Source organism: Taurulus bubalis, assembly GCF_910589615.1.
Source record: "Taurulus bubalis genome assembly, chromosome: 10".
Classification (NCBI taxonomy): domain Eukaryota; kingdom Metazoa; phylum Chordata; class Actinopteri; order Perciformes; family Cottidae; genus Taurulus; species Taurulus bubalis.
The window spans coordinates 25,981,511-26,000,400 of NC_136598.1; the positions used below are offsets into that span (position 1 = coordinate 25,981,511).

Consider the following 18,890-nt stretch of genomic DNA (forward strand, 5'->3'; position numbering starts at 1 on the left):
AAGAAGAGAGGAGGAAGAGAGGAGGAGGAAGAGAGGAGGAAGAGAGGAGGAGGAAGAGAGGAGGGAGAGAGGAGGAGGAAGAGAGGAGGAAGAGAGGAGGAGGAAGAGAGGAGGGAGAGAGGAGGAGGAAGAGAGGAAGAAGAGAGGAGGAGGAAGAGAGGAGGAAGAGAGGAGGAGGAAGAGAGGACATGACATGAGGAGCAGAAAATGATCTTCAAACACATTTACATAAAAACAAATGCTGTGAGATTTTCAGTTCTCGATGTTTAGGAAGATTGAAACCATTCTCTGAAATACTTTTCTCAATTTTTTTACTATTTCTTAAAAGTACTTCTTTAATATTTGGGGTTGAAAAAACAACACTCAAGTTTAAGTTACAATTATGATAATTGAAAAATACATGTATGTTTTGCATTTTTCTTCAAGTCCACAGCTGTATAATATAGGATTTTAATCATTTTATAATTTTTAAAAAATATTTATGTATTCTACAAAGCATCATGGTCTTTTAAATAAATAATCACTAAACTTCACTTGGCCAATGAGGCCTTATGTTCTGGGAGCGTGCTCGTCGTTAGCGTGCTCGTCGTTAGCGTGCATGGCGGCGTGCGCTGTATTCACGTGCACATGCACATGCACTCAGTCATGAGCGTCAGTCAAAGGCCGGCGTTGTGCTCATGACACGTTGACTTGGCAGCTAGGAGCTCATTACTGACAGCTTTCATTTCACAGATCACACATACAGAATACTGCGTGTGTGTGTGTGTGTGTGTGTATCTGTATGTGTGTGTGTGTGTATGCAGCACTATAATGAATGCAAATAACCATCATTTGTATACAAATGATGGTTATTTGCATTCATTATATATATATATATATATATATATATATATATATATATATATATATATATATATATATATATATATATATATATATATAAATAAAACGTTGAATACTAAAGTTTTTCCCCCAAAGTCTCTTGTGCAACAATTTCCCTTCTTCATAAAAGTTCTTTACGAAGAATTTTATGAATTTTAAAGCATCAATTTATGGTCAAAAAACTTTTTTTAAAGTTGTAGTATTTAATGTGAATAAATGTATAATTGTATAATGTATAACTCCAGATGCATAACTCACAGGAAGTCATCATTATGAAATATATTATTATTATTATAATTATTATATGTGTTAAGCACACGTATATCAGAACTAGTGTTGATTATTTAAAAAAATGCACGCTGGAGATACTGGTGTCAGGAAAAAAACATGGCTGAACATTTTGGGAACTTTCCATGACACGAGATGAAATAAATAAATATTGCACCATTATGTCCAGGGCAAGAAAGGAGTTTAAACATGAAGGTAAAGGAGGAACTAGAGCAGAGAAGTCAGTTGGAGTTTCTTGCTCAAAATAAACCTATTGAGTGATTTTCTTTGCCGGACCGGACCGCGAGTTGGATCTGGTTCTGACTCCATCGCCCCGCCCGGCCCGCGCTCCTGCTCCCCAACATCGAAGAGTTCAATCCTGTTCTGCAGGATCACTGCAGGGGAAAAACCCCACTTGGAGCTCGTAGCTGCGCTCCAGTCGGACCTCGCGGTCCCGGGCCGTACCGGCTGCACCAGCACGTTGTTCTTCCCGTAGAGGAGGTGCGTTCTGGAGTTCTGGTGCAGGGACTCCACGTACTCCCTCGCCGACGCGGCGAACCGGTCCTCCGACATGCTGCCGCTCGACTGCCTCTTACGGATCTGGAAGACAACAAGCCGACTCAGCACAACTCAGTACACCCAACACGAGCCGGGTTCTAACTCGCCAACGCCTGCTGTAAATAATAATAATAACACAATGGTGTGGCGACTACTGCCGTAAGATGTCGCAATATATTATATATATATATATATATATATATATATATATATATATATACGGCGACATTACCAGTAGTAAGATGTGTTATTGAGGTTATTTATGAGAGTCTTTTCTGTATTTGTGATGGACTTGAGAGCAGCTATTGCTTCATAGACACAGGTCACTGGTTACCATGGTGAAGGGGCAGATCAGATCTTAAGACTGGGAAAAATGCCCAATTGGGCAAATAAACTCCAGACTTTTGGTAACGTTTAAAACTTTAAATCATTTCTCTACGTTAAAGTATGGCGAGTCACTACGGGCACAAAGATCACGCCGAAACCCCATTCAAGTGAATGGGACAATTTTTCGCACTTTTTCGTGTTTTGCGGGAAAACGGCCGGTCGAATCTCTTTAAAAAAAGTCGTAGCACACGATTCCCGATGCAAGCCGCACGTTTTGATGTATTTTGATGATACGATCCAAAGTTTTGGGCGGAAAAAGGAGAATAAGAAGAATATGAAGCCTGCAGGAGAACATACAGTGTGCTTGCTGGCATCGCCACACCGAATAACAACAATAACAATAATAATAATAACACCGGCCTCCACACTCACCCCGAGAGCGGGCCGCCGCCCGGCCGAGGTGTCCTGGCCCCGGTGGGCGCCGTGGATCCGGTGGCGCTGAACCAGCTCGTTGGCCGACGGGTCGGTCCAGAAATGATCCGACGTCTTCAGCTTGGTGTACTCCAGAGCACACGGGCCCACTGAGGACACACGGGACATCCGGCACCTCAGCACTCGCTCAAGTATAACAGTTTAAACATCGTGAGTCAGGCTTTCATCATATAATGACATTCTGCCTTTGAATATTCGACTTGAAAACAGTTAAAACTGATGGATCCTGAAGGATAAAGGTATTTTTAATTTGGCACAAACCCTACAGTGTTCCTTAGATAATTCCTTTTTCAAGGAGACTTGTCTTTTATATTTTATTGAGAATATTAAATAATGTAATTGTTTTAATATATAACAATACCAGGGTCTGGTAGTGTTTTTGGTATTTCGGTCGTCGTAAAAATGTTCAATTGGCCGTCAGCATTTAGCCTTTGTTTGTATTATTGCTATTTAAGTCATTTAAATCCAAAGCTCACAAATATATACTTTTAAAACAATGTTAGTCAAACGGGAGGAAATAGTGCATTTGTTAGGGACTACTTTAATCCACATTTAGTGCATCATATTGAATTTGTGTGTGTATGTGTGTGTGTGTGTGTGTGTGTGTGTGTGTGTGTGTGTGTGTGTGTGTGTGTGTGTGTGTGTAGCGCTCCATGAAGGCTCTCGATGTGTCGACATCTCGCCGTTCTATCGTCGGGTCTTTTTCTGAGCATTAGCTTAGCGGCCATTTTTTCCTTAAAGGTACAGGACCATTTGTGGGAAGATGGATGTAAAGGTTGAAAATAAAACTCACCAAAAATCATGTGTTTAATTCCACTTTAAGCACAGCTGGTAAATAATAACAAGATGTATTTTTAGTTTAGAGGGTATGATTAAAATTGTTTTGCATATTTATTCATCATTATTATCAACCAGAGATCTTCCTCGTTGTTTTGGTTTGTTACATTTTATTTACAGTGTGAACATTTGCTCTAATAATCTGCAACTAAACACCAACTCTTCACCTTTTCAGAACATTAACAAATACCTAAGAATGGTGATAAGTGTTAAGTACAAGTGTATTTAAAACCTGCGCGGTGAAGCAGAAATGGAGTGTGAGAACATACTACATACACTGTATAAATATATCATTTTCAAAGTTAAAGTAATATGTTTAAGGGTCAAAAGTCACAGATTGATTATCTTTTTGTGTGTCAAAAAGAAAGAAATCACATATTTCATCGTAGTTGTGCATTTCTGTCCCTGCTGTTCCTCGTCTGTCCACCAGGTGTCGTCAGTGTGTTTCCGCTGCTCTGCACAGCTGATCGTCTGCAGCTCGTTAGCTCCTCCGTCTGTGGACTCAGTTGATCGCGTCTCTCTGTTCTCGACGTCTTCTTCTGCTTCAGTCGAGTCGAGCGGTTTGTTTTTCTTTTCCCGCCTCGCTGCTCGACGTTCATCCGCTCTGACAAGCAGCTCCGAGAGACGCTTCTCTACGATTCCTGTGATGACGGTCTGATTACCTTCTCCATGCGTTCGGCTGGAGGGGATCATGTGTGTGTGTGTGTGTGTGTGTGTGTGTGTGTGTGTGTGTGTGTGTGTCTGTCCACGGCTGATCTCGAATACTACTGAACCATCAGCCTCATATTTATTTTGTGGTACTTTATGACTGTGTGCTCAAGGACTTCTATTGTTTCTGCATTGATTCTCATAAAAAAAAAGACATTTTATTGACTATTTAATATTCTATGAGTAGAATTATTATAATATTTTTACCGGAAATGTTAACCATACTTTGGAGTTAAACTTCCGTTTTTCTTTCTTTTTTATAAAACCCTGACATTGAGGAACATCTTTCGTGTTTTGCTTTCCAGATAACTGATAATTCCCAGATGTTCTCCACCTAATCATGAACCAGGAAGTATAAATACCAGTTTAGTCGAATCGGTCTTTCCTCCGAGAGACTTCATATCTGTGATTTCACTTAACTCTTGTAGATATTTTATCCGAAGCCCAGAACCCAGGGTTTTCCGTTAGCTTAGTGGCACTGACGTGTAGTCATGTGACCAGGATGCAGTTCCTCTTTAGCGAGACGTTAGCGTTTTACCACCAGAAGACACGATTATTATCGAGGCCTTGCGGTTTTTTGGGGGATCCAGTAGTTGATTTAACATGAATACAGAGATTTTGTTCTGATTCTGTGGTTTTGTACTTGTGGTTACTTTTGGCAGTTAAAGCTCGGGGTGTTGTACTCACCCAGCAGGGCGGCCAGGATGGGGCCGAAGACGGTGTCATGCATCAGAGCGTCCCTCTCGTAGTATTTACTGCAGAAAGAAAACACACAGGGGGGATACAACATTATTAAACTAATGGCTGCATTGCATCCTGGGACCAGAAGGCTAGGAGCTAACGTGTTGACGACGGCTGAACCGGAAGGCTGAACCGGAAGGCTGAACCGGAAGGCTAGCAGCTAACGACGGCTGAACCGGAAGGCTAGAAGCTAACTGTGCTAACGACGGCTGAACCGAAAGGCTAGGAGCTAACGTGTTGACGACGGCTGAAACGGAAGGCTGAACCGGAAGGCTGAACCGGAAGGCTAGCAGCTAACGACGGCTGAACCGGAAGGCTAGAAGCTAACTGTGCTAACGACGGCTGAACCAGAAGGCTAGGAGCTAACGTGTTGACGACGGCTGAAACGGAAGGCTGAACCGGAAGGCTGAACCGGAAGGCTATGAGCTAACGGTGTTAATGACGGCTGAAATGTAAGGCTGAGCCGGAAGGCTTGAAGCGAACGGTGCTAATGACGACTGAACTGGAAGGCTAGCAGCGAACGGTACTAACAATGGCTGAACCGGAAGGCTATGAGCTAACGACGGTTGAACCGGAAGGCTAGAAGCTAACCGTGCACTCGCGAGAGGTTTTACACATGCTATAATAATGCTCTGGATTTTGTATTTCAACGCAACATTTTAATACCATACCCGCTGTTTATCAAGTTTAGAAATTTGCTGCCACAGTAATGGTATTCGTCCATTTTCATCTTGGATAACTTGAAATCCTTTCACTTATGCTACTGACACTGTTCATTCTTCCTTTTTCTTTTGAGTGCACGGACACATGGAGCAGGATGGGACGTATATTATTAAATCGTTTGTCGAGCTTCACGACTGCTGGGCTCCGCAAACAGAGATTTAGTTAAACCTGCTTCACAGTTCAGGCTGCAGGTCCGTCGAGGTCGCAGTTAGCAGAGAATCTGTGATAGATTTCCTGCTCTTTACGTCTACCGTGAGATGAAGTTTCCTAAGTTGTATCAACAAGTCACCTGGAGTTGTCCACGATGTACTGCACCAGCTTGTCCAGGACTTTCTCGAAGAGAGCCGTCCGGACCCAGATGTGTTTGATGGCCTGGGCGGAGAGCGTCTGAGGGGGCCGGCTGGTGGTGGAGGAGCCCTGCCGCCTCAGGGGCTCGGGGCCGGCACTCTGGGTTCTCCTGCAGGGGTCAGAGGAAGGGGTCAGAGACACTGTCTTGGCACACAAAATGGGTCATTTTTTCCATTTTTGAACCCGAAAAACATGTTTTCTTTCACTGAATATTCTTCCTAATATGCCAATGCTTTCCTGGATTGTGTTAATGGTGCAGATTTCGATGCTTTAGGTATTAATCTTTCTAAAAAGGTGCTCTATTAGTCTGTGGGTTGTTGTTAAGGCACCGAACAATACTTTTTTTTTTTAACTCTGGAGCTCTCGAGGAGTCCTTTTTGATACACCTTGCTCATGCTAGTGCTGGATGTTCATAGCATGATCAAAATATCTTTTAAAAGTGTTTTTTTTTGCATATATACATTTTTTTCCCAAGACTTTGCTGCACAAATACATACAACAAACACAAGTATTGGAATTAATTTGGGGTTCCTACGACGACTCAAACAGGGAAAAAGAGGTCGAGACCCCCTAGGGGTTCGAAGGTTTTTAAGAAGTGAACCACCACTCACACAGAGAGGAGGTCACGATAATACCCATATACACTGTAATGTGCAGTATATACGAGCTGGTACTCCATCTAGTGTACTAATACACGGACTATGAGAAGAACCGCACTTCAATACATCTCTTTAATGACTACTGTAAGAAGTTAAACACAGTTTACTAAAAGTAGTTTAGTCCACTCAGCACACACAACTTAAAGCTGCAGGAGCCTCTAAAGGTACAGAGAAGCAAAGGGAAGTTTAATAATGGGAATAATTGACCATCAGGAGGCAGCGCTTCACTGCATAATGAGACGTTCAATACTGTAGTTCATTGCAACTCCCTTCAAAGATCATACATCTGTGAAGAGATCAGCTGACGACATGAATATGGAGAGATGAGCACTTTCATCCGGGCGGACTCTGATCTCTGCACTTCCACAGCAATCAGACATTCGCACACTTCAACACGCTGACAAGTGTGTCTGTGCTGAGGGTGTGTGTGTGTGTGTGTGTGTGTGTGTGTGTGTGTGTGTGTGTGGGCTGCCGCAGTCACGACGTTAGCAATCCCCCAGCATTCATGTGAGCGCGCAAAGTCACGATTTTGGCAGTCCCCTATCCTTTAGAAGTGTGTGTGTGTGTGTGTGTGTGTGTGTGTGTGGCATCAGGATGATGTCAGAGACAAGATCTCCCTTTTCTAAGAGACATTGTGTCCTCCTGCAGACTTCGTCTGCTGTTATGAGAATAATAAACTGACTTTTCATCTAAAAAGAAAAAACCTTAAAATCTACACTGGATAATACTTATGGTTTCTGTATTAATTTATTCATCTCATCTGTTTATTCTTTATATTTTGCCGCCATAAGAGTGATGCGTGTATCTGTGTAGTCCAAACAGGAAGTCAGCATCACAAACAGCCAATGTGATGAAAATAATCTGTGTTAGAAACAGATGTTCATGATTCTTAGAAAATGAGTTCATCAAGATTAATCTTCACTAATTAACTTTTATGATTTGTTCTTCTTTTACATCACCAGGAATATGTTTAGATTTTTGGATTGTGGTTGTGGTCATGCATACGGCATACAATTTAGGGTGTGAGTTTTTTTATTTATTTACATTTTTTAAAGTTTATTAAGTCTATAATAAGATTTGCTGCCAAAATACAAACACTCCAAGTTACTATTGAATAAGTTATTTGCATGAATTGAATCGACATTTAAAAGAAAACGAAAGGGAAAGGGAAAAGTAAAATATAAAATAACATAATATATAATAAATAAAGTAATAATTTCCTTTCGGGTTATCGATGATCATTAGAGAGCGGCGGGGACGACGTGTTTCTGGAGTCAAACAGGAAGTCGTCGTCACCGGCCCCCCTCCACCAACAGCCAATGAGACGCTTCCATTCGATTTTTGATTATTACATAAAATAATCTGCGTGTGAAACAAACGTTCATGATTCTTCCAGCTTTAGTTAATCAAGAAGAATCTCCACTAATGAACGTTCATGATGTTTGAAGCGTAAAGTAAGACGCTAACGTTGTAGAGCGTATAAAGTAAGAAGCTAACATTGTAGAGCGTGTAAAGTAAGAAGCTAATGTTGTGGAGCGTGTAAAGTAAGAAGCTAACGTTGTAGAGCGTGTAAAGTAAGAAGCTAATGTTGTAGAGCGTATAAAGTAAGAAGCTAATGTTGTAGAGCGTGTAAAGTAAGAAGCTGACGTTGTAGAGCGTGTAAAGTAAGAAGCTAATGTTGTAGAGCGTGTAAAGTAAGAAGCTAATGTTGTAGAGCGTGTAAAGTAAGAAGCTAATGTTGTAGAGCGTGTAAAGTAAGAAGCTAATGTTGTAGAGCGTGTAAAGTAAGAAGCTAACGTTGTAGAGCGTGTCAAGTAAGAAGCTAATGTTGTAGAGCGTGTAAAGTAATAAGCTGACGTTGTGGAGCGTGTAAAGTAAGAAGCTAACGTTGTAGAGCGTGTAAAGTAAGAAGCTGACGTTGTAGAGCGTGTAAAGTAAGAAGCTAACGTTGTGGAGCGTGTAAAGTAAGAAGCTAACGTTGTGGAGTGTGTAAAGTAAGAAGCTAATGTTGTAGAGCGTGTAAAGTAAGAAGCTAACGTTGTAGAGCGTGTCAAGTAAGAAGCTAATGTTGTAGAGCGTGTAAAGTAATAAGCTGACGTTGTGGAGCGTGTAAAGTAAGAAGCTAACGTTGTAGAGCGTGTAAAGTAAGAAGCTGACGTTGTAGAGCGTGTAAAGTAAGAAGCTAACGTTGTGGAGCGTGTAAAGTAAGAAGCTAACGTTGTGGAGCGTGTAAAGTAAGAAGCTAACATTGTGGAGCGTTTCGGCTTCTTGACACTGACTTCCTGTTTGGGTTCCGGTAGATGTGAGAAAGGTCGACATGAGCATGCGTTTTTTTCGCCTGCCGTGACGATATTTGAGAGATTATGGAATCATTTAAAGATGCTAAGAGACAAATAAACGGTCAATATCTAACTGATTGATTTATTCTTATAGCTGCTAGTTTAAGCTAACGGAGAAATACAAACTATTTATGTTCCACCTCCTTTTTATTCAGCGTTGAGCTTTGTAATGTTTTTAAGGTAAATGTAAATACATCATTCATAAACCACCACAGTGAACTGAATTATGAATTACAGGATGACGTGTCGCCTCTCAGCATCTGTTCACATCCCCTCACGTCTCCTACAGAGGACTCCATGCTTCTCCTCATGGAAACATCACCTCCTGCAGCGGAAAGTCTCAATGGCCGTTTTACACAAACATGAAAAACATCAGCAAACTGACCGGAGCTCATTTGACGGATGAATAAAGACGTGAAAGGAACGTCAGGGCGGTTTATGAACTGGATTATTCCATAAGGTCTCCAGAATTATCTCAGTGCTATTAAGTTTTTTGTCACTTAGCTGGAGCCAGAGTCTCTTAAGGAAGTTGACCTTAAGTATTTTATAAACTATTTTACCTTATTTTCTTAACTTTATTTGGTGTAATACTAGATCTTCACCCCCCCCCCCCCCCCCCCCCACACACACACACACACACACACACACACCGCATTGACTCTTTATTCCACTTCTGATTTGTCTCTCTGTCTCTCTCGCTTGCTCTCTCGCAAACCACGTTGCCATAGTAACCAGGGTAAATGAGAGATGGAACCCTGAGGTGGGATGACAGGGAAGAGCGAGAGGGGACTGTGTGTGTGTGTGTGTGTGTGTGTGTGTGTGTGTGTGTGTGTGTGTGTGTGTGTTCTGTAGAAGGGCGCGACTCGCTCAAACCAGATCCATACGCAATAATAGGCGTCGATGTTGTGTGTCTGGGGAAATAACGGCCAATGAGTTGTGATGGATGAGAGAGAGAGAGAGAACGAGAGAGAGAACGAGAGAGAGAGAGAGAGAGAGAGAGAGAGAGAGAGAGAGAGAGGCGGAGCCAAAACACACTCAACTCCTGATTTCACAACGTGTATCGGCCGCGTTGCCTCGACGTCTCGCTACTCCGCTCTGCCTGCACTCTAGTGTGTGTGTGTGTGTGTGTGTGTGTGTGTGTGTGTGTGTGTGTGTGTGTGTGCTTGTTGCACAGAAGCTTTCTCTCCTCCATTTGGGGGAAGCCTCTCTGCGGTCGCCGTGTGGCTCGAGCTAATGGACGATTAATGGACAAACAGCTCGGCTGGAACCTGAGAGCCTGAGACGAAGCAGTTTATCATCCTGTGTGTGTGCAATACACACAAGTATACACACACACACACACACACAGACACATACACACACACGCAGAAATACATACAAGTAGACCAGTGGCGGGCCGTGGATTGTGCATGTACGTCTGCTATAACAGCTGACGGCGCGCACCCAAAAAAAGGAAAGAAGAAAAACTACTACTACTACTCTCATTGTAAGACGGGCATGCAAACCATTGAGCCAACAGTCACAATGGATTGGGGGACTGACATTACTAGACATATTGCTCAACTGGCCGTATTCATGCTAGCAGAACTCTCCATATAGTTTAACCAGCTCTCGATTGCATAGAGACACAGAGGTGAAATGTGATTGGATGAGAAGACTTAACAAGCAGCGGGCCACACAGCAGCTGGGCAATGAGAAGATAAGCTAATAGGGACAAATCATGATGATGCATGTATTTGTGAAAAACAATACAATTATAAAATAGCTACAACTTTTAATTATTACAAAAAAATATATAAAAAATTTTTTTTTAAATGTAAACTTTGTGATTCTGTTTAGGCCAGCAGAGAAGGCTTTGAATGCCCTGACGGCCCGCCACTGAAGTAGAAACACACACACACACACACACACACACACACACACACACACACACACCTCTGCTCGTTTCCTGGTATAGCAAATTAAAAAGGTCTAGAACTCTTGACAAAGATCACGTATCACATGGAGACGGTTCCTGTTTCATCGTCGCTGATGTTGACTTGTTCTGGATAAAAGCTGCTCTATGCTTCTCATCCTCCTCTTCATCACACTGTGGGCTGTGATGAAGAGGAGTGTCACTTCCTGTCTCTAATTAAGATGACATATTCCCTCAATTCCCACGACTGTAATTAAAGAAAGAACGATTCAGTGAGACTTGTTGGCTCTCTGCTGCGTTGGGTTGTGTGTCTGTTGGGTTGTGTGTCTGTTGGGTTGTGTGTCTGTTGGGTTGTGTGTCTGTACTCCTCTGACCTGGTGAGCTCGGCCTGCTGCTGCAGCTGCTCCTGGACCTTACGGCAGATCTCGCCGGCCGTGTCGTAGACTTTGCCGACCTTCGTGAAGAGGGCGGCGATCTTGTCGCTGCGCAGGAAACCGGCCGCCCGTCTCTTCAGCAGGTGACCCAGGCAGGCCTCGATGGCGGCTGGAGGGAGGGCGAGAGAGGGGAGCGTCAACCAAGACATGCTGTAATATATATATATATATATATATATATATATATATATATATATATATATAGCACCTTTAAACAGAGTTTACTGAGGGCTCTGGCAGACGAAGCCGAGCCGATGAAACAACAACAACATAGAAAGTGTAGCAGTGAGCTGTCAGCACAGTCTCCAGTGCAACACTCGTAGTAATAATAATAATAATCATTTTACAGAGTGCTTTGACCAACAAAACACAGCAGTGAGGCCCAACCAAGCAAACTAAGGTCAAATGTAAACCCTCATGAACAGTACAATAGATCAAGACATGAAACTAATCAATACGATACGAACAAACTTTGAAAAATAAAATAATAATACATTGCGAAAAACGTAGGTTTAGGCAATGAGAAGAGAAGAGATGGTGGTTTGGGGTTTAAATAACTACGGAAGTGAAGTAAATTAGAAAACGCTGCCAAATAAATCAACGTTTACTTCTCTAATTGTTAACGTTCTCCTAGAGGAAAAGACCAGGACTTCACTTCCTGGTTATGAGATGAGCTGGTTATAGATGATCTGGTTATAGATGATCTGGTTATAGATGATCTGGTTATAGATGATCTGGTTATAGATGAGCTGGCTATAGATGATCTGGTTATAGATGATCTGGTTATAGATGATCTGGTTATAGATGATCTGGTTATAGATAATCTGGTTATAGATGAGCTGGTTATAGATGATCTAGTTATAGATGATCTGGTTATAGATGAATTGGTTATAGATTATCTGGTTATAGATGATCTGGTTATAGATGAATTGGTTATAGATGAGCTGGTTATAGATGATCTGGTTATAGATTATCTGGTTATAGATGATCTGGTTATAGATTATCTGGTTATAGATGATCTGGTTATAGATGAATTGGTTATAGATGATCTGGTTATAGATGAGCTGGTTATAGATGATCTGGTTATAGATGAGCTGGTTATAGATGATCTGGTTATAGATGATCTGGTTATAGATGATCTGGTTATAGATGAGCTGCAGGATGCTGGCTGCTCCTCAGCGTGGTCGGACATAACTGTTGCATAATAACTGCGTCTGTGTGTAGGAGTCCAAAACTTCTGCACAACATTTACAGCAAAAAAACCCAGAACTGGCCCTCATTAGCTTCAAGATGGGGGAGTCAAGTTGTGTAACGTGTGATACCTCTCCAAATACGCCTTGTTTGCTTCCGTGTGTGTGTGTGTGTGTGTGTGTGTGTGTGTGTGTGTGTGTGTGAGAGAGATAAAACACAGGCGAAAAGGACATTTTGGTGCATAAAAACCTTAAACCCCCTCAAAAAAGCTGCACATCCCTGAAACGAGCACTGTGCATGAGTTATTATTAATAGCGCCCCAGAAATAGTGCCATCAACCCGGCTCAGTTTAACGCGTCATACGCCTCACACGTCACTTCTCTGCCGCCCTTAAAATATACATACTCTTCATTAACTTCCCCGTGTGTAATTAGGAGACTAATAGGTAATTATAGAGGCGACAGAGCCATCCATGTGTCTTCAGGTCACAGCGCCAGAGGGCTGCTGGTATTTAATCAGACCTTTCACTAGCCTCCATCTTCCAGACCAGAGGAGGAAACGCACGCTTTTAATTCACCGAATACAAAAAGAATCAGATGATCAACTATCCAGCAGTTTTCTGTCTGAACATTTGAGCTTTGGTTTGATTGGTACCTGCAGGCTGCTTCAGAGAAGAGAGGGAACAACACGAAGGAGGCAGGAAGAGGAAGTTCTGCATATATTTATATACAAAGTGGATTAAATGTGCTCGTACAGGATGAAACCAGTAAGACCTGCACGCCGACTCCAAAGCACACGCCAATTTAAAGTTATGACATGAAGCTCGATGTCTGTGGAGCTCATTAAATATATATCGACAAATATCAACAAATACCAACAAATCTCGGCCTCAGAATGAGAGTACTCAGGATTTTACTTCCACATCAGTTAAGATCACAACTGCTTGAGTTTTATCTCATTTATTTGTTCACAAAATATTTTCCCCTTGCAGAATTAATAAAGTAATTAACTATCTATCCATCTATCTATCTATCCATCATCCATCTATCATCCATCTATCCATCCGTCCATCCATCTATATATCATCCATCCATCCATCATCCATCTATCTATCTATCATCCATCCATCCATCTATCATCTATCTATCCATCCGTCCATCCATCTATCATCTATCTATCCATCTATCATCCATCTATCCATCTATCCATCTATCATCTATCTATCCATCCGTCCATCCATCTATCATCTATCTATCATCCATCCATCCATCTATCATCTATCTATCCATCTATCATCTATCTATCATCCATCCATCCATCTATCATCTATCTATCCATCTATCCATCTATCATCCATCTATCCATCTATCATCTATCTATCCATCCGTCCATCCATCTATCATCTATCTATCCATCTATCATCCATCTATCCATCCATCCATCTATCATCCATCTATCCATCCATCCATCTATCATCCATCTATCATCTATCTATCCATCTATCTATCCATCCATCCATCTATCATCCATCTATCCATCCGTCCATCCATCTATATATCATCCATCCATCTATCATCTATCCATCCATCATCTATCTATCTATCCATCTATCTATCCATCCATCCATCTATCCATCCGTCCATCCGTCTATATATCATCCATCATCTATCATCTATCATCTATCCATCCATCATCTATCTATCTATCCATCCATCATCTATCTATCCATCTATCTATCTATCCATCCATCATCTATCTATCCATCCATCATCTATCTATCCATCTATCTATCTATCCATCCATCATCTATCTATCCATCTATCATCTATCTATCCATCCATCATCTATCCATATATCATTTATCCATCCATCTATCATCTATCCATCTATCATCTATCCATCAATCATCCATCCATCCATCCCTGTAGTTGCTCATAGAAAACAGAGGAAAATTCCCACATATAAATTCCCTCTCTGCCTTTTGATTATTTCATCAAGACATTTATCATGTTACACTAATAAAGACACAAACACGTATATAAAGTATATGTGGCATTAATACAAAAAAAGTTAAATAACGACCACAATCCAATGATATAATATGCCTTATTCTGCATGAGTGCAGGGATGAACCCACTGGCCACAACAGCTCTTAGAGGGCTACGCCTATACTCATAGAATTAAGTTACAATGCGTAACTAATGATAATTGATCTCAGTGACTGGGAGGTTTGTGATGAAGGACATGATTGGACCAACTGGGAAAGTGTGGAGGAGGAGAGCCGAAGAAAAGGAGAGATGTGTGAGTACAGAGGAGGGGATGGCCTGAAGCCGCTAACGGGCTCATTAGGAAGCTCGCGGTCGAGTAATGACCTGCCAACGATGGACGTCCAGCTCCACCGGACAGATGAACAGATGAACAGAAATAGAAAGGAGAGAGATGGTAATACGATATATATCTTTAACCAGTGGAAATGATGAAGAGGCACAGAACAAGAAAGTCCACTTCATCCCATTTAGGGTTTCAAATAGATTTAATTGGATTTGTTTCAGCTTCTCAAATGTGAATATTTGTCAGTAAAGTGAAGGTTATTGGGTTTAAACAATCACACAAAACAAGGAGCGAACAAACACTTACACAACACAGGAAATAGCAGCCGCAGAGTATTTTTCCCCATTTTCCAATATTTTATTGGCCGCAAGACTATTCATTAGTTTGTAAGTTATTTTCTTGGTTAACGAGGCAGCAATAATCGCCTAATGCCTCCATAAGAGTTTATCGTATTATTGCCGATTTACAAGATGAATCGTGAACAATTCTGTCTTCGTCCCACACAGTAAATATTGATTCACCAAATATTTCCCACCATGTGTATTTTGAAGCGGAGGGAAGATACAACCGTGTCTCTCCGACAGATCGTCTCTTGTGTGAACAGGAAGAAAATGTGAAGCACAAAATTGGGTTTCAATAATCCTGATTAACTGTCAACTCCAGTACTTCTACTCCCAGTCTGTGGGTGCATTTATATTACTGCTGATTCGTAGCCAATCATATCAAACATGGACAGATCCAGAGCAGCAATATATTACAATATGACACGTGTTGAAACTCCTTCGAGAGGAAATTAAGTTTATGTGAAAATATTCTGAATGCAAACGAATGGTTATGAATATATACAAGTGGTTTGTGTGTATTATGGATACATGTAAGTGACAACAACAACAACATGAACTGAAATGGAGAAGCCGAAGCCTGAGAAGACAAATTACCCAAAATGAAGATGCATTACTCTCGTTCCCAATATCTATCACTCCTCCTCTGTATTCTTGAAAGGTGTCTGTGAAAGTTTTATTTAGTTCTTTCCTTCCCACAGAGAGGAGAGGTGTTCAAATCTGTCAAACATATCCATGAAAACATCTCAAAGGACTGCAGTAGCGACCAATACTCTGCTGTCCACTCGTTCAACCTGCATTCTCTCTCCTGACCACCAGGGGGTCACTCCTCTGGTTGTATAGAAGTATATGCTTCATGTGTTAACGCTGCATTCTCTCTCCTGACCACCAGGAGGTGACTCCTCTGGTTGTATAGAAGTCTATACTTCATGTGTTAAAGATGCATTCTCTCACCTGACCACCAGGGGTTGACTCCTCTGGTTGTATAGAAGTCTATGCTTCATGTGTTAAAGATGCATTCTCTCTCCTGACCAGCAGGGGGTGACTTGTCTGGTTGTATAGAAGTATATTTTTCATGTGTTAACGCTGCATTCTCTCTCCTGACCTCCAAGAGGCAACTCCTCTGGTTGTATAGAAGTCTATGCTTCATGTGTTAAAGCTGCATTCTCTCTCCTGACCACCGGGGGGCGACTCGTCTGGTTGTATAGAAGTATATGCTTCATGTGTTAAAGCTGCATTCTCTCTCCTGACCACCGGGGGGCAACTCGTCTGGTTGTATAGAAGTATATGCTTCATGTGTTAAAGCTGCAATCTCTCTCCTGACCACCGGGGGGCGACTCGTCTGGTTGTATAGAAGTCTATGCTTCTTGTGTTAAAGCTGCATTCTCTCTCCTGACCTCCTCTGGTTGTATAGAAGTATATGCTTCATGTGTTAAAGCTGCATTCTCTCTCCTGACCACCAGGGGTGACTCCTCTGGTTGTATAGAAGTCTATGCTCCATGTGTTACAGCTGCATTCTCTCTCCTGACCTCCTCTGGTTGTATAGAAGTATATGCTTCATGTGTTAAAGCTGCATTCTCTCTCCTGACCACCAGGGGTGATTCCTCTGGTTGTATAGAAGTCTATATAAATTACTCTACTTCTCTTGATGTATTCCCTCAGTAAACATTGTAAACATGAGTTTATGTCTCAATCTCTAGTTTCAAGTCTTCTTCAATACAGCATGATGTTCATTTAGTAAATTATGGTCATTTAGAGTCAAACAGACCATAAAGCAGGGGACACTTTAGGGCGGGGCTACAAGGTGATTGACAGGTCCACAGGATCTTCTATCTCTGGTTTTCTCATTTCTCATGGAGTGAAGTCAGTAAAGCTTTTCATGTGGGTTTCTTGGCCTTTCTTGGCAGCCAATGTCTGAATTTCCGACCAACCCACTGACAACGTTTCCGTATTTCACATAACAATGAAACATAAAGTTGAAATGTTTTCCACCTCCACCTGTTGAGCTCCTCCTCTCCCTGTGCGTCTCCAGCTCTCTCTTCCTCGCAGCTAATTGAGAATGACGGGAATCAGAGGAACCAGAAGCCACGAGAGACGGCGGAGGAGCATCAGGTGTTCCCCGGTTAGAGACTCTCGGAAAAAAAAACACACGGACGGATTTAGACGTCACGCTCACAGTGGCACGTATGAAGCGCCGAGTCCGGTCTCTCTGCTTGTGGCCTGTTTGATGTTCATGTGAGGAGACGTTTCGTTTGCTGTGGCAGGGGGATGGGTGGTGTAACGCTGCACTGCAAAACATGGGCTGTAAATGCCTCAAAGAATGATACCATGAGACTGTTTTCATATTCTTTGCCACATGCAGTCAGGAGCTCTGCAGGTTGGACCGACCCACCATCAGTCATGCACTCCCATTGCTGTCAGCTGGCCACCAGGGGGAGGATCAGAGCCTCGCTGCTGCTTCTGATGACCAGACATGATCCTTTTGTTCTTTCTTACATTTTATCAAAGAAAGACAAACCATGCAGAGTATCAGGCAGAGGGTATAAAGCAAGGGGCAACCTCCAGCACTGAATAGAGGAGCCGACTCCTCTGGTTGTATAGAAGGCTATGCTTCATGTGTTAAAGCTTCATTCTCTCTCCTGACCACCAGGGGGCGACTTGTCTGGTTGTATAGAAGTCTATGCTTCATGTGTTAAAGCTGCATTCTCTCTCCTGACCACCAGGGGGCGACTTGTCTGGTTGTATAGAAGTATATGCTTCATGTGTTAAAGCTGCATTCTCTCTCCTGACCACCGGGGGGCAACTCGTCTGGTTGTATAGAAGTCTATGCTTCATGTGTTAAAGCTGCATTCTCTCTCCTGACCACCAGAGACATCTATTGTACTTCTGGTCACATGACATCTATTGTACTTCTGGTCACATGGCATCTATTGTACTTCTAGTCACATGACATCTATTGTACTTCTGGTCACATGACATCTATTGTACTTCTGGTCACATGACATCTATTGTACTTCTGGTCACATGGCATCTATTGTACTTCTAGTCACATGACATCTATTGTACTTCTGGTCACATGACATCTATTGTACTTCTAGTCACATGGCATCTATTGTACTTCTGGTCACATGACATCTATTGTACTTCTAGTCACATGACATCTATTGTACTTCTAGTCACATGACATCTATTGTACTTCTAGTCACATGGCATCTATTGTACTTCTAGTCACATGACATCTATTGTACTTCTAGTCACATGACATCTATTGTACTTCGGTCCATCCTGATAGAAGGATCCTCGTCTGTTGCTCTCCAGAAGGTTTCTTCCTTTTTTCTCCCCGTAAAGTTTTTTTTGGGGAGTTTTACCGTAACCGTAGTGAGGGTCAGAGGTCATGTCGTATGTGTATCAATTATACATTTGTAATTTGTGAATTTGGGCTACACAAAATAGACTGAATTGACCCATTTGTATTGTAAATGGCTGGTATTAAAGGCCAGCTGTAAAGCTTTGAGGGCTGTGACTGGGTTCATAATGACTTTCTGCATGAATCACATGTTTTTAATCTGAAGCCCAAACACTCGTCTGCTTCTTTAAAGATAAATCAGCGTTATCGTCAGCAAACAGCAGCTCTCTGGTGATGAATCACAGCAGAGCAGCTGGATGTTCAGAGCCACGAAGAAACACATGCAAAACATCCCCGCGTGTGAAAATACCAGATGCTTTTTATTATTTTTTAAATATATATCTGCCAGTGAGACATTGCTTTCCTTTTGAAGTAGAATCTAAATAATTGA

The 18,890-nt window shown here is 41.9% G+C and overlaps 1 protein-coding gene across 1 annotated transcript in view; it reads right to left on the minus strand.

Moving 5' to 3' along the window:
• The window catches only part of sgsm2 (small G protein signaling modulator 2), a gene marked incomplete at both ends in the record, with an annotated part of 67,544 nt that overhangs the window by 14,829 nt on the left and 33,825 nt on the right, over positions 1 to 18,890 (minus strand). The window contains 5 exons of the mRNA XM_079224830.1: positions 1,615 to 1,749; positions 2,467 to 2,615; positions 4,759 to 4,826; positions 5,825 to 5,992; positions 11,171 to 11,339. Coding sequence (XP_079080956.1) covers positions 1,615 to 1,749; positions 2,467 to 2,615; positions 4,759 to 4,826; positions 5,825 to 5,992; positions 11,171 to 11,339 — 689 coding nt within the window. The remainder of the gene's footprint in view (positions 1 to 1,614; positions 1,750 to 2,466; positions 2,616 to 4,758; positions 4,827 to 5,824; positions 5,993 to 11,170; positions 11,340 to 18,890) is intronic.